This window comes from Hyperoodon ampullatus, assembly GCF_949752795.1.
Source record: "Hyperoodon ampullatus genome assembly, chromosome: 10".
NCBI lineage: Eukaryota > Metazoa > Chordata > Mammalia > Artiodactyla > Ziphiidae > Hyperoodon > Hyperoodon ampullatus.
Window position 1 is genome coordinate 7,612,671 of NC_136923.1, and position 16,303 is coordinate 7,628,973.

Genomic DNA, 16,303 nt, shown 5'->3' on the forward strand with positions numbered 1-16,303 from the left:
GTATTAGCACGGCAGTATGGGAGGGACTGAGAAAAGGAACAGGGCAGCGCTGAATGAAAAGTAAAGTTAGGAAACCTTTACGGAGGAGCTTCGGCGTAAGCTAGACCTTTAAGTGGCAAGTAAGATGTGAAGAGGGAGAAGTGACTTCTACGTGACTAAACTGAAAATCCCACATGGGGGTTAAGCCTTTAGGAGTGGGTTGGCACAAGTTTATAGCAGGCTTTGATGCTAGAATGAAAAGTTTTAGACTCTTCTGCTTAAATGATTTGCTTTTCAAAGAGAAGGAGACATTTAGCTTGTACCTTATAAAACTAATAGTCTTCCCTGGATTGCAGTTAAATTGTGTAGATGCTGGCATTTCAACAGACTGTAAGCATCACGCCTGATTCAACACTGTATATTTTATTGGAGCATAAAGTGCCTACATACTAAGTACTCGGTAAATGTGCACTGAATGACCAAACGATTCCCAGGATGAATTAGCGCAAAGTCCAAATACGGGGGCTCCAGCTGGCAAGCCACCTAGGGTTTGATCAAACAGCTACACCTGAAAGTTTGCTGTTAGAATAAGAATCCCACACGTCAGATTTCTGTGGAATACGTGAGCCCCATCTCTAGCTCCTCTCCCCACCACAATCACAGCAGTCAGATAAAGTTGAGGAGTTTATTAGGGAAATATGAGAGATAAAGACACCCCAAGTGAGAGAAAGAAAACTCTGAAAATGTTCCTTTTCAAGCCAAGTGGGGGCCTGGACTTGACCTCCTCCAAAGGACAAGAAACTGGTGGGTGAGCAACAACATGCTCCGGCAGCCACCTCGCCAGGGCTCCTCAGCCAGGACTGCCTCTGACCCCTGGCCAGAGGTGGGGAGGAGACAGAGAGCGCTTATAGAATCAGTGCAGGGGCAATGAGGGCTGCAAGGAAAGGCTGAGAGAGGGCGAAAGAGAGAGGCGGGGGAGGACAGAGTCCCACCTTTCGGCTCTTAGCGCCTCAAATACGTTGACAAGTAGTTCTACAAAGTGTCACTGAAGAAGTAAAATGCCTAATGTTGTTTCTCAGAGTCCCCTGGATTCCTCCCCACACGCCACATCACGCTGCTGGGTGTACGTGGCAGAGCCCAAAGGCCACATTTTTGAAAAAAAGAAAAACAAGAATAAGCCCTGTTGCTCTTTAAGGAGACAGGAAGGAGCTGAAGGCTGCTGGGGCCTTTCCCACGAGGGTCTGCGTTCTGTAGAAGCAACTTCCCAGCAGCAGCATGGCACAGTTCTAGGTGAGGGTCTCACCTTTTGTCACCTGTCAAAGGAAAATTGACAATCAGATAAATTCAAAAGCATTAGAGGGGTCTAAAAAAAAAAAATCTTATTTTCTATCCTAGGTAGTTGGGAGTGGTAGAAAAGATGACAGCTTCAGAGTCCCAGAAAGCTGGTTTAAATTCAGGCAAGGTAGTTAACGTCTCTAAGCCTGTTTCTGCTTCCAGGTTTCTTCAGCAACAAGTGGAAATGTGCATTCTCTCTTGCACAGCCATGCCTGCCTCATGAGGAAGGCCCTTGCCCATCATACTCACCCTTGCTTCAATGTACTCTATTCGCCGTTCAAGAGCTGTCAATTTCTCGTTTAGTGTTGCGAGTCTTGAACGACAAGACATATCTGGCAAAAGAAGACTGATGTTCAGGATTAATGCCATTCCAGACACAAACACACACACAGCCCCTAAGATGAAGAGGAGGAATGATATATCATGCAGAGCACAGATAAGAAGAACGAGTGGGCAAAACAAGGCAGTGGGAGGATAAGGTGAGAAGTATCTTAGGAGCACAGCTGCTTAGAGAGGATCTGCCTAACTTCCTACCAAATGTGGCAGGCAGAGAATAATGCCGCCCCGCCCCCCCCGCAAGATGTCTACGCTCTAATCCCCAGAACCTGTGAATATGTATCCTACAGGCAAAGGGACTTTGCACATGTGATTGAAGCTAAGGACCTTGAGATCTTGGATTATCCAGATGGGCCCCATCTAATCACAAATCCATAAATGGAAAAGAGAAAGGCAGAAGAAAGATGGAAGAAGAGATTCGAAGTGTGAGAGGGACTCAACCTGCCACTGTTGGCTTTGAAGATGGAGGGTGGTGGCCATAAACCAAGGGATGCAAGTGACCTTTAGAAGCTGGCCGTGGTCCTTAGCTGACAGCCAGCAAGGAAACAGGGACCTTAGTTTTACAGCTGCAAGAAACTGAATTCTGCCAACAACCTATGGGCAAGGAAGCAGCTCCTCTTCTAGAGCCTCCAGCCCTGCTGACACTGTGATGTCAGCCCAGTGACCCAGTGTTGGACTTCTGATCTACACAACTGTAAGATAATAAATGTATGTGGTTTAAGCCGCTATATTTGTGGTAATCTGTTATGGCAGCAATAGAAAAGAGAAAACTAATACAGCAAGGCTGTACACATGGCCATTTGCTAATAGGCAAACCAAGAGTTTCAAGAGAGGGGAAATGACAAGAGGAAGAAAATAATCTCAATAGGGAAGAAAAGCAGAGGCCAAGGAAGCAGCAGACCCTGAGAAGGGAAGGTGTGGTGTTTCTGAGCTCATGGAAGCCAGCTCACTGCTGCTGCTCTAAGGGCACGTGATGTCCCACCAGCACCTGCACAGGCCTTTCAGAACAAGAGAAAACTTGGAGAACAGCAACTACCCTGTGGATCCCACCTTTCATCTGCAAAAAATTCCTTTTCTTCCCCTACCTTTTCCAATCTCTTTTACCACCTCACCCAAAAGGAAACCTAGATTTGCCCTAAAATACCTTTCTCCCTGCAAACTTCTCTGACACAAATCTCTTGGCTACTCTTCCTCCAACTGTTCTCAACATCCAGGAGAAAAAGGTTTCCAGGCATGCTAATTACTCCCATACTCCTCCCAAAACTGTTCTTCAGTCATCTCTCAATAATCCTCACTTCTGAAGTTTAAAATATCCACTCTCCGAGACACTCTCCCACCCAGTGATCTAACACTTTGCTCACACCCCTCCTTTTCATCTCTTCCCTGGATGTTATGCAAAAGCGCTTCAGCACCCAATTTACCAAATCTTGCACACCCTGATCTTGCCTTGACTTTCATTTCATCAAGTCCAAATCTTACTCATCTTGCCCTTTTAAACATTCTCCTTCAAGTCAGTTCAAAGTGGACCTCTGAGAGGTCTTTGCTGAATGGATATAATTCTCCCTCTTCTGTAAGGATTTTTATTCCGGACATTCATTGTTCGCTCTTCTTTTTAATCTTTTTTGTTTGTTTGCTTTTTTAATCTGCTAGTGCTGCTGCTTCTAATTCCCAGATCCAGCTTGAGTAGAAGCACCTCAGCATCCTCCTTTTCCCGGATACACTGCCACTGCTAGGACGGCCCAACAAGACCTAATCTCTTTTCAGCCTGGTTTTTAGAAGCTCAAAGGCACATCGTGTATGCTATTCAGTAAGAGCATGAATGTTATCACCGACAACCTGTCTTTTCCCATAAAAACGTCTGCCAAAATGAAGAGGCAGGGTGGTGAGAGGGAGGGTTCCTTCCTGGATGGCTGTTCTGTTCTAGCTCTGTCAATCTGGTGATGAATCAGAATCCAAGAACGGCACTATGTTACTGGCCTGCATGGATAAGCACTGTTGAAAATTTAAAATGTTGAACTCTAGAAACTTCAGTCATATTTCAGATCCCATTAAATACATACCGATTCAAACAAAATGCTGGGAAACCATGTGGCAGACGGACAAATTTGAAACCACAATGCATTTATATGTACATTATCACCAGACTGTAATGGAAAAAGCCAGTTGTCCTCATCAGGGTGCTTGATGGTGTGCATACATTACCACCGCTAACAAATGCCAGTTACCAGACAACTTCTCTGAACTCTTACTGCACGTAACCTTAGCCTACAAAAATCAACACTGTCTTTCTCTTAAGGTCGTATTTGTCCAACAAAATTATAAACTTCCTAGGAGTGGCTATGTCCATTTATTCTTATTTATCCCTTTCTCACAGCATCTGATGCACAGCTGGAGTTACAAGAGGCAAGCTGTATTTGTTGGCTAAGTATAAGAATTGAGATTTAAAAACAGCCTCATTCTCTATTTTTTTTTGTTACATTTCTCTGAACATATTAGCTTTAGAGTCAGAAAAAAAGGCGTAAAAATAAAAAGCTATCATCTGTAACAATCTAGTTTTAGAAACTTCATCAATTCAAAGTACAGAATAGGCCCAGTGTTAGGATGTTAGTGCTGCATCATGATCTGTGTGTCCTCAGGTTCAGGTGGTCCTCCAATGCTAAAAGGGTAAACCACAAAGAGATCAAAATTCTACTCACACCAGCTGGAATCACAGGGTAAAAGCTGTTCAGAATCATTAGGTATCGTGGAAAAACAGTTCCCTCCCCAAAGCACATGCCCTACACAACCTCTCTGTGGTCAGGGTGAGAATTATAGGTCTGCTGCCATTTTCAAAAAGCTATAGATGCCCCCTCAAAGTAAACGCCTGCTAAATCTTTGCACCACCAAATCACATTATAAACACAATACAAAGTCCCCCCAGATACATGTCAGAACTGAGGAGTCATGCTAAGGGCTTAGAAAGGGAAAATACATCCCACACTCACACATCCTGAGGCATCCAATGCCAAGACAACACACTCAAGTCTATCCTTATGATTTATCCAGTTTCTCAGCCTGGTGGTCTCTGTCTAAACTCTTGTATCGTGATACCATCAATCTTCAGGAACTTGCCTTACCTGACTGCTAAAATAAATCGCTTTAACTTTTAATCGTGCTTCCTAATTGTTCTTACTTGTAATTAATCTTTTCTTTAAAAGGACTAAATCCACTTTCTAAAATCTTCAAAAACCACCTAGTAATTACTCCAAACATTAGGCCATTATCCTCACCTTAAAGGAGAATAATGGCCTAAGCCAAGGGAAGCCATTTCTTCCAGCTCCTGAAGAATGGAATCCTATGCATCTATTTCCTTGGTCTAGGACTTGCTGGAAATTTTGAAGAAAAAAAAAAAGTCTTTATTCTCTATCTGATCATAAAATGGGACTCACACGCAGTTGCTAAAATCTCACAACAGGTATTTCCTTGCTTATAAAGCAAGAAAAGAGACACTTCTCCACAATCCTAAGCTCAAACTCTTCAATTTTCGGTTAGTTCCAAGACTCACCCACTAAAACTTCAGTAATATGTCAAGAAGTTTTATGTCAGAGATAAAAGTATGTTTATCATATGCTTATTAATATGATTCCATGCTCAGAAACAAAGTTATTACATTACCTAGATCCAAACTGGGGGAAGTGAGATGCTAGATCACTTTTAAATTTTGAACAACAGCACCAGTTTAACTTCTTATTTTAGATACTTTATTTACTGAACTGACATTCTTAATATTCTGTTTGGATATTCTGTGTCTACATATCAGATACTAACTCCTACCAGATAAATGAAGCCTTTCGCTTCTGGTTTTAAGAGTAAAAACTCTCGGGCTTCCCTGGTGGCGCAGTGGTTGAGAGTCCGCCTGCCGATGCAGGGGACACGGGTTCGTGCCCCTGTCCGGGAAGATCCCACATGCCACGGAGCGGCTGGGCCCGTGAGCCATGGTCACTGAGCCTCCGCGTCCAGAGCCTGTGCTCCGCAACGGAAAAAGTAAAAACTCTCCACGTCAGTTATCTGTCTAACTACTTTCCACTGCCTCTCCAGACTAAGCCAAAGTGTCAAAGCTGTGACCCTGTCATCACGCCATCCCTCCCGAGGCATGGAACATTTTGTTTTCTCTTATCTGGCTCTGCCTCTGAGGGAACGTTATGAGTAAAGAACGCCCTAAAGAACCCCCAATAATAGTTTAGCTCTCTAAGGAAGCAGGAGAGACAATCAGGAGAACTAACAACAAAACAGTTTGCACAGAACTTAAAAAATAATTTGAGGATATGTGAGAACTATGACTTCTTGACTACCATTCCCTACTACAACCTCTATACTAAGTTATATGTGTGAATTTGTATCACTGACATATAATTTATACTAGTCTCATCTCTCATTAATACTACCTTCACCCTCATTCCCTGAGTGAGGAAATCCATCACACTAAGTCGCATTGTATGTGAATATATTAAAACAAAAGCAATGTTCTGCTTTGTTCTGAAGTGGTCCTTATTTCATCTTCAAGGCAGAAATTCTTTAAATGCAGGAAATGGTTCTTATTCTGTGTCCCCCACAGAACCTGAGAGAGAGCCTTGTACTCAGATCTAGTTTCTCTTGCTGATGCTTTCTGACAAGACTCTTGCCCTGTCAGCTTTATACTCCTTAGGACCTGTCAGTTCTCTAGCTAGAAAATAATTCCTTTTGAAATCTTTTTTAATACATCGGTGTCCCCTCCTTAATCTTAATCGGTGTCCCCTCCTTAATCTTAATCGCTTAATGTTGCTGAAAGAGTGGACCAGAAGCACACCAGTTGGGAACAGATCACTAGACGTCATCCCCACACCTTGTGATGACATAGAAAGTCTACCCAGTGTTCAGTCCTCTCAAAGAAACACTTGGAAAACATGAGGTAGGGGGTCTCTGCTAGGGGCCTGCCGTCCAGAAGGATGTGGAACAATGCGGAGAGAATTTAAAACTGTCACGAGCAGGCCTAGGAAAGATTTTGCTAGAAGCAGACAGAACACCCACTGTCGGCTAGAGACTAGCAATGCAGAGATGTCCATGGCCTGACGCGATGTGGACCTTTCTCTGCCCTCATCTGCTGCCACTCAGCACAGCGCGCGCGGAGAAAGGAAGGAACCCACAGGAGGGGCCGGAGGGGCGACTAAGAGGCTCGGAGCTCAAGGGTTTCGACTCGATCCGGAAGGAGATGGGCAACCGTCTAGAGTCTTTACAAGGCAGTGACACAGCCATGCTGCGTTCCGAGCGCCAAGTGGGGACTGGAAGCGAAGCACAGAGGAAGAAGGGAGGCGACTGAAGAGAAGAAGGGCAGCAGACGATGGATGGGGCTGCCTGACGTATCCGGGAAAAGGAAAGGCTTGTTAATGGATCCGGGGTGAAGGCAAGGAAGCCGATGAGCTCAGCGTGGGGCAGGAACACCCCACAGGGACTGCCCAGTGGAGGCCGGGGGTCAGGGCGAGAGGGGGAAGGTGCGGTCTGAAGGAGGAAGCGAAACCCAGCAGGAGCCCAAGGCTCCCCGAGTCCCCTTCAAAGCTTCTCAGCGCCCTCCCTCAGCGGGCCTCCCTCCTCCCAGCCTCCCCCTGCTCGCCCGCTGACCGAACGAGTTGAGAAAGTCTGCGATTTTCTTGATGCTGCTGGTGATGACCTCAATGTACTCCCGGTTCGCCCAGTCCTGGTGAATCTCCCGCTGCACTGGATCCTCTTGCCCCGCCATGGCTGCAGCCTAAGGAAGCGCGACTGCGCAGGCGCCTCGACCCTCCAGGCCGCCAGTGCGCCTGCGCCGCCAGCCCACACCGGTCCCGGGGCATCCATGAATCCACGGGCCTTGTGGTGCGCCTGCGCATTGTCACGTCTTCACTGGCCTCTTCGCGCTGCTCCCACGCCCCTGAAGACCGTCGCCTCCAGGCCGTGGAGAAAAATGGAGTGCGCACGCGCCAAAGTCCACCCCCACCCCACCCCATCCCCCGCGCCAGCGCCACCACCACCACCACCTCTGTCACTGGAGGTTACGGGTCGTTGGCGGGGGGAGCATGGGCCCGCATCACCCCTTCCCTCGGGTGCTCCAAACTAAGCTTGCGGTCTGTGTCCACAATAAGCTGGGCATAGCCAATTAAACCACATTAAATACAAATCATTTTTAAAATGCCTTTTAACAACACAACATGATGTCCCACCTTACAATTTTCAAATGAACAAACGTTATTTTTTTTTTTAACGATAATAATGTTGAAGAGGCTGAGGGGAAACTGGTAAACTCGTAAATAGCTGGTCACACTGTAAACTGGCACAAACCCTTTGGAAGGAAATTTGTAAATTGTTAGCAAGAGCTGTAAAAATTTTCAAACTTTTTAACCTAGGTATTAACAAAATTATTGAAAAAGAAAGAACACTTTATGCACAAAGGTGTTCTTAGGCATGTGTTTTTAAAAAATAAATCTCAACAGTTGGGGAATGGCTAAACATTGGTATGGCCACTTAGAGTAATATTATGCAGTCATATAAATGCTAATTATGAAAAACTGTGGCAACATAACGGAGATGATAAATGAAAGGGAAAACAAAATGCATGTGGTTTTTTTTTTAATTGCAACTATGCAAAAATTATGTCTGCTTGAGGACAAGAAGGATATACCAAAAAATGTCAATACCTGGTTTGTTAAGGTAGTGGAATTATGGGCAATTTTATTTTTGTTTCAGGGAATATTTACAACCTGGTTTGTACGGTAAATGCCTTTTATTTTTTATTATTTTTTTTATTTTTTATTTTTTATTTTTATTTTTATTTTTTTTTTTGTGGTACGCGGGCCTCTCACTGTTGTGGCCTCTCCCACTGCAGAACACAGGCTCAGGACGTGCAGGCTCAGCGGCCACGGCTCACAGGCCCAGCCGCTCCGTGGTATGTGGGATCTTCCCGGACCGGGGCACGAACCCGTGTCCCCTGCATCGGCAGGCGGACTCTCAACCACTGCGCCACCAGGGAAGCCCGTGCCTTTTATTTTTTAAAAAGTGATGCTGAACAGTCAGATTTCTTCTAGCAGTAGCTGGGAAGAAAACATTACTAACAGTCCTGTACTCTGGTAGAAGATCTTATAAGCTATAATGCTGCTTTTTTAAAATAATTAATTAATTAATTTAATTTATTTATTTTTGGCTGTGTTGGGTCTTCGTTGCTTCACGCAGGCTTTCTCCAGTTGTGGCGAGCAGGGGCTACTCTTCGTTGCGGTGCGCGGGCTTCTCATTGTGGTGGCTTCTTTCATTGCAGAGCATGGGCTCTAGGCATGCAGGCTTCAGTAGCTGCAGCACGCGGGCTCAGTAGTTGTGGCTCACAGGCTCTAGAGCACAGGCTCAGTAGTTGTGGCGCATAGGCTTAGTTGCTCCGCTGCACGTGGGATCTTCCCGGACCAGGGCTTGAAGCCATGTTCCCTGCATTGGCAGGCAGATTCTCAACCACTGCGCCACCAGGGAAGCCTCTATAATGCTGCTTTAATAGCTGGATCCTCACAAACCCTGTGGAAGCAAGTGAGGAAGAGGTTCCCCATTTTACAGATGAGAAAACTGAAGTCCAGGGTCACAGAGCCAATTAAGTGGTGGACCTTCGCCAGCTGATTCCAGACTCCATTATCTTTTCACTGTACCACTCTGAGAACAGGTTAAAGTCCATCTGAGCTCTCCCACATTTTCATGTAAATGGTTTCTAAAATAATAATAAATATCGACCCTAAATATCAAACCCAGGCATCCAGAAGGCTCTCTGCCATTCAGTCCTCCAAATATGGGTTTGCCAATGTGGTAGTTCTCATTGTAGGAATTGTTCCCAACGCAGGGCTGCACAGGCAAGCTTCAGTAATGCTCTTGGTGCAGCAAGGAGTGCTTCCAGGTGATAGACTGCCTCAGCATAAGGGAGACAGGTCCCTGTCCTTGAGTCTGTCACACGCTTCACAGAACTTGGGGATCTTGTCACTGACTCCAGGTATAACAATCAGCACGAAATCAAATTCTTGAAGAAATGTTTTGATTGCATTGTGTGGTCATTTGAGTTGCCTTTGCAATCATGTGTAGTTGGATCATTATTTGCATGGCTATAGGTATAGTGTGTGCAGTGTGGCAATGTTGCTGGCTACTGTGAAAACATTATATGGGCTCTCAGCAGAGCAAATGCGGCTGTTGTCACGAGAATCCCTGGATGGTGCAACCAGAATGTTGTGTTGCATAATACAGACCAAACTGATGTTGTAGATCATCAATAATATGAAGTATGGGAGATTCTGGCTTTCTATACATGTACGGTAGCCGTGGAGGTGGAGTATCAGACTTGGAGGTGATGGCAAATGGTATCTCCAGGAATACATCCCTTAATGTTGGGCAGATTAGGCAGAGGACTGTGGTGCAGATTGTCATAACAGCATGAATCCTTCTCTATCCAACAATTCTTAATCATACAATTCTGCTTTGGGGGACTTTCATTGAAAAAACACAACTGTGCAATAAAAACTACTGTTTTGTTTCCTTTTTAAATAACAAGTGTCTCTTTTATTCAAGAGGAAAATAAAAATAAACTTACTGGGTGAAAAAAAGTTGCAATTCAAAATCATCTCAGGGGACTTCCCCGGTGGTCCAGTGGGTAAGACTCCACGCTCCCAGTGCAGGGGGCCCGGGTTCAATCCCTGGTGGGGGGAACTAGATGACACATGCATGCCGCAACTAAGAGTCTGCATGCCGCAATGAAGATCCCAAGTGCCACAACTAAGACCCGGTGCAGCCAAAATAAATATTTAAAAAAAAATCATTTTAGTCTTTTCCAACACTCATCATTCTCTGCCCCTCTCCACCTCCAACTCTCTCATCTCTCCTTCCACATGGATACACATGCGCACGTACACACACACACAGTGGACATCTGACAATTCTTGACAAGTCCCTCAAAACTATCTTGTCTTCCAAACCAGGATCGCAGCCTGACCCCATCCCAGTCTTTCTCCTTCAGCTTCACCCAAAGAGCCAGGCAAAAGGTGACGGCTCTTGTTTGTGCTGTGTTCTATGGTTCACAAAGTGCAAGGGCAATTTCTGGGTATATAAGGGAAGGGCAGGTGGGCCATTAGTTAATTCCTCCTACAAATACTGCACCCTGCCAGGCACTGTGATAGGTACTGCGGATATAGGAGTCAGCTGGGTAGACCTCTCTTCCCCCAGCCTTCCAGAGTAGTTGTTTGCAGTGAGGTTTAAAAGTAGTCAGATCACTCCTTTACTAAGGTGAAAGTGTGAGTTTTTCAGCTTTGTGAGAATGGGACAGAATCTTCCCTCTTGAGGTTTAACAGAAAGCAAAGTTTTTGGTTGGGAAGTCAAGGAGACACATATCTTTGTTTGCTCTTGACAAGCGAGCACGTATAAATTCTGTGCCCCTGCATTGGGATCATTTCAGTGCAGCAACAAAGGCCTTCAGAATTCTGGGTAACTCAGCCCGAATACCCAGAGCAGGGTTTAAAGAGTAGAGCTTACATTTTAACACGAACTACAGCTCCCGGGACATTTATGCAGGTTCCTGGCCACAGTCTTTGAAGTGGGCGCGTTGTGCTCTCTGACCAGATCAAAGGCACACCACTGGGGCGAGGCAGGGAGGAGGTGGAGGGGAACAGAGAGGACGAGGATTCGGACCAGCGCTCCTGAAGGGCTGGTCCTGGACCAGGTGTTCCAATCAGGTGGGGGTTCCTAGCTGGGGCGCCTCGAGGCCCCCACCCCCACCCCCCTGCGGCTCGGGCTCCCCCGCGGTCCTGGGTCACAAAGGCGGTTGCCAGGCTCCGGGTGGAGAAAAGATGCGGCCCGGGAACAGCGGCCGCCACCCTGGAGCGTTCGGCCCGCGGAGTTCAGCAGGTGAGCCCCCAGCCCGGATGGTGGGACCGGGACCGGGCTCCCACCGCCACCTCTGCCTCGGCCAGAGCCATCTGGCCCCCGCCCCGGAGAGGGGCCCCCGCGGGACAAACCCCTCTTCCGGCTGGGAGGGGGAGCCTCCTTCACTCAGGGCAGCTCCAGCACCTCGGGATCGCAGTTCACAGTTCACGAGGACCTCAGCTGCACTTTGACGCTGCTTTCCCCTTTCCCAGGTGGGGAAATCGAGGGACTGGGTTCCTTGGCATGGGAGGACTGGTACGATGGGGAAGCCTTTTGGGCTAGAACCATGTGTTCCCTATCCGGGAGCTATTAGAGCAGCTTGAACAGACTTCCTAGATTCAACCCCTCCTGGAATGGATGACGGTGACTTCTGGGTGGTAGGAGTGGGGGGTGAACTATCTTTATTTGAACGCTGTGTGAAAGTGGTGGAAAGACCTGGGGTCAGAAGCCCTCTTTCATCCCATGTTGGTTCTGCCCAATATTTAGGCTGGACATTTGATAAAGCCTTTTCCCTCTGGCCCTATTTCCTCTTAGGAGACAAGCGAGGAAAGGCTCCTGGAATTTTTCCTTTTTTGGTCATATGCTCAGAGGCATTAACGCCCTCCACCTGCACCTTGCCTTGGTGGTGTACCAGAGCAGCCCTGATCCTGGATGTATGCTCCTAGGGTCATAGTATCAAGCACCAGAAGCCTTCCACAGGCTGTTTGGGATAGATAACTATCCCCTGGGTGTCAATTTCTCATCCGAAGGCAGCCCAGATATTTGAACAGTATGCACAAGGGCCTGCATAGATCAGGAGAAACATACCAGTTGGAGGAAATCAACAAATCTCCTTTCTACTAACCACTGTCAGGGGCAGGTCTTCTGGTTTGAAAGGTCACTAACAATTCCCTTTAAAAAGCGAAACTTACTGTGTCACAAACCATGGTGGAGGTGTCAAACTTTTCACAGTATTTCCTGGGCAATTACTGGATGGGATGGGATGAGATCTGCTGCTAACTTTGAGGGAGACTAGAGAAGGGGCAGAGAAATACACTTGACTGGAAAGAAAAGGGATATGCTATGCCCCTTAACATAATAGGTAGGTGCTCAAAAATGTTAGCTTCTCTTGAATTCAGTGAAATCCTTTATATACTGGCAATTTTAAAGTAGAAAAATGGAAAGTCTGAATTCTACTTGGATAAATTGAGTTAGCAACATCCTCCCAGCCCTTTCCTTTATCTCCAAAGGTCGGGGAGGGGGAGGGAATCAAGTTCTTAACCAGTGGGTCTTTCATAGATAAGAAAAAAACAAAAAACAAAACACACATAGAAGAACCAGAAAAATCTTTTAAAAACTTTAAAACACTGGCCTTTGGAATTTTTTTTCCCTCCCAGCCTGGTATAATTCCTCTGAGGTGGTATATAAGTAGCTCAGGGCCCTGAGAGAGCTGCTCCCTTGTGTCAGAAAAGAGGTTTTTAGGGCCAAGAGCAGACTGTCTCCATAATTAAGAATAGTAAAAGCTGAAGTTCCTTAAAGGAACAGCATAAGAAGTTCTCAAACTACAAGGTACATCAGACTCCCCTGGAGGGTTTGTTTAAATGCAGAATGCAAGGCCCTCCCCCCGCCCCCAGAGTTTCTGATTCTATAGGTCTCAGGTAGGGCCCAAGAATCTGCATTTCTGCCACACTCCCAGATGACTGTCATGGTTCTAGTCCCAGAATCATACTTTGAGAACCAACGGTATAAATACATGGGATTTAGAGTCACAAATATTTGGCAAGACACAACTTTCGAAGCATCCATCCACAAATAATGTCTCATCATGAAATGCCAGCAGCTTCTGCCACCTGAGAGGCACAGATTCTGACTTCAGCAGTTATCAACACAGCACAGATCCTAATGCTGAACAGGGACACTCCATTTTGGACAAATCTATTTCCTCATCTGTAAAATGGGTAAAAACCTACCTTCAGAGGCTTGTGATAAGGTTTAATAAGTTACACATAGCAGTTGCCAGATTCAATACTTGTCACTATCCTCTACTGCCTTTATAGAATTACTAATATCCTAACATCTACTGGAATCTTTTCATGAGAACTACAGAGTAAGTTAAAGTCAATAATGAGACAGAGATGTGAATTTAAACAGCCATGCCCTTGCCAAAAGCATGCTAGGAAAATTCCATGTTCTGATTCCTCTCCTCTAGGACTGTCAATGGCAGGATACCAGCTCTGGTCACCATGGACCCCACTGGATGAGAGCTTCCAATGGCTGCGGCATACAACACCTACACCTTCTTCCAAGCACCCCTTTAGGGCTTCCCCCTGCTTCCCCCACACCCCTTCTGATCTTGAAGTGCAGCTGTGCTTTCAAGAGGTCTCTCTAGTTCTAGACAGTCCATTCCTGGAGCCTGGAGTGAGTCCCAAGTTGCCCTGCCACACGTCAGAGCTCCGAACCATGAACAACAAGAAAGGGCTGGTCAGGAAGCCCCAGCCTGTCTGCCTCAACGGAGTGGATTCTGTCTTTGGCAGGGTCATCACGGCTCAGCCGCCGAAGTGGACTGGGACCTTCAGAGTTTCAGACAAGTCAGCCTTTTGCAAAATCATCAGCCGGGAGCACCAGGGGCCCACTGGACTTAAGGAGCCTCAGATTCAGATGACAGTGACCACGTGCAAACAGATGCTGCACTCCATCCTCTTGCTGTATGCGACGTACAATAAGTGCACCTTTGCCTTGCAACACTCCAAGTAAAGTGGCCCCATCTGATCCCCATTCCTCACACCACGCCTTTTGCTATGTGCCCGAAGCTTACATAGACCTTTCTGTGTAAAGGAAACTATGTTTGCCCCAGCCATCTTGCTTTTCAGTCAAGCCGTGACAATTCAGGAGCCCCCCTCCTCTCTTCCCGTCCAAAAATGGGCCAGTGACAGAGCAAGGGAGAACATTTCCATTGTAAAGCTGAACAACCATTTACAGTCAAACTAGCATTGACATGCACATGTGATAAAGAACCATTAAACAAACCATATAAACCAATGAGCCTACTGTGAACTCTTTTCAACACTGAAGACCACAATGAGTTGGGGAAACAAAGAGTGTCAAGGAAGGAGATTATGGATTTCTATGTACATGAGGATGAAGGGGTCAAAAATCTATATGTGGGTCAACGATTAATTTAAAAAAACAAAAACAAATAACCTCCCCCACCAAAAAACCAACATAAAAACCTAGCCAGCCACACCCTAATACTACCAGAGAGTACAAAAGTGGGTAGAAATATAACAAATATTAATATTTATAGCCTGGCAAAAAAGAACTTGGTAGCAGCACTGAAACTGGGCTTTCTTGCAGAAGACATGAGAGCTCCCCATTTTAGCTGAAATGTACTCCTAATGTTCTATTTTTAATAAACTATAAGTAATTTTGTAGCATTGTTGTAACTAGATTATAGGTATAACTCAGAATAATGTGGAAATAAAATAAAAATTATATATGCAAAGTTAACATGAATTTGATGCCGTCTTTTTCTCCTTTATCATATCTACGTGACCACCCAAAATTTAAAAAGCAGCCAAACATTCGACTTTCTTTGGGCATTAAAAGAAATTCGTCACTCCTCCAAAAAAGATCACAAAATATCTTCTCATGTGAAATATGAGGGTCCTTGTAATAGGGAACATATGATTGTAACTGGTAGAACTGATGTGTTGTACCAGTCTCCCTTATTTCTCTGCACAAACACCAATTCAGTTCCATCTATGAAGGAAATTCGAAAAGAGGAATGAGGTAGCTGAGGTAGCTGAACTTAAAACAGAATTTATTTGTAAGACTGGTACAAGCCTAAATTCTAGAATAAATCCAGAGTTTCAAAACTAGCTCCTGAAGCTCAGAATCATGACTACTCTAGCACAGCACTGCCATGTTCGCCTAAATTGGTAAGTAATACTACGTTCGAATTCTGAGCCACGGTCTTTGATGTTAGTAGACAACCTGTGAAATCCACAATTAAGTCGACTCAATAAAGCCCCTTCTTTAAGGACAAAATAGGATGCTTCCAGTTAGAAAGGCAGACAGCAGATTTGAAACCCTGAACACAAAATGGTAAGTAGCTGGCAGAGATGGGGAGGGAGTATCTTTCTGTGGTCTAATCAGAGTCATCATCACTCTCATCACTCTCTTGCTCCTTTTCTCCATCACTTGCTTCATCTTCTTCACCGTCCTAAGAGGCAAAGGATAATTAAATATTTTAGGTCATCCGGGCGACGCCATGACTTGCAACACGGCTCCTACAGCATATATGACTGTATTGTATTGTTGTTAAAACCAATGATAGGTTTTAAACCATTCTTTTGAGAATGAATCAGAGGCTCCCCCATTCTTGTGTCATGGCCTCTAAGCCAAGACGATGGAGGGAGCCATTTTGATACTGACTTATGCCATTCTGCAACCCAACCAAATATGCATGATTTGTAAATAAGCCACGGCCCTCCAGCTCTACTGCATGTGTGTGACATAGGAACAAAATGGGCATTCAATATAGAATGAAATATTTGTTAAATTCAAAATCCAATAGGAATCCAGAATAAAATTCTCTCTGGTTTGTAAAATCTAATCTGGGAGGCTTGCTTATGACAAAGCACCAAACTAATAGGATACTGTCTGCCTCAAAACTTTTTTATGGGGACTTCCCTGGTGGCGCAGTGGTTAAGAATCCACCTGCCAATGCAGGGGACACGGGTTCGAGTCC

At 45.5% G+C, this 16,303-nt stretch overlaps 3 protein-coding genes across 7 annotated transcripts in view; 1 reads left to right on the plus strand and 2 right to left on the minus strand.

The window, feature by feature from the left end:
- Positions 1 to 394: 394 nt before the first annotated feature.
- On the minus strand, positions 395 to 7,402 carry BRK1 (BRICK1 subunit of SCAR/WAVE actin nucleating complex; the record flags this gene model as incomplete). Its single annotated transcript, XM_079712712.1, has 3 exons — positions 395 to 1,292; positions 1,564 to 1,646; positions 7,285 to 7,402. 3 exons carry the CDS (start codon positions 7,400 to 7,402, stop codon positions 1,266 to 1,268), a joined length of 228 nt encoding a protein of 75 aa, XP_079568838.1. The 3' UTR covers positions 395 to 1,265.
- Positions 7,403 to 11,498: 4,096 nt separating this feature from the next.
- On the plus strand, positions 11,499 to 14,307 carry FANCD2OS (FANCD2 opposite strand; the record flags this gene model as incomplete). Its single annotated transcript, XM_079712999.1, has 2 exons — positions 11,499 to 11,556; positions 13,763 to 14,307. The coding sequence occupies 2 exons, from the start codon at positions 11,499 to 11,501 to the stop codon at positions 14,305 to 14,307; spliced, it is 603 nt and encodes a 200-aa protein (XP_079569125.1).
- A 1,049-nt stretch (positions 14,308 to 15,356) lies between these two features.
- Positions 15,357 to 16,303, minus strand: part of FANCD2 (FA complementation group D2) — a gene marked incomplete at its 5' end in the record, with an annotated part of 57,875 nt that continues 56,928 nt past the window's right edge. For all 5 annotated transcript variants that reach the window (XM_079713805.1, XM_079713804.1, XM_079713802.1 and 2 more), the window contains one exon: positions 15,357 to 15,775. In XM_079713805.1, the coding sequence (XP_079569931.1) occupies positions 15,701 to 15,775 (75 nt within the window). In that variant the 3' untranslated portion in view covers positions 15,357 to 15,700. The remainder of the gene's footprint in view (positions 15,776 to 16,303) is intronic.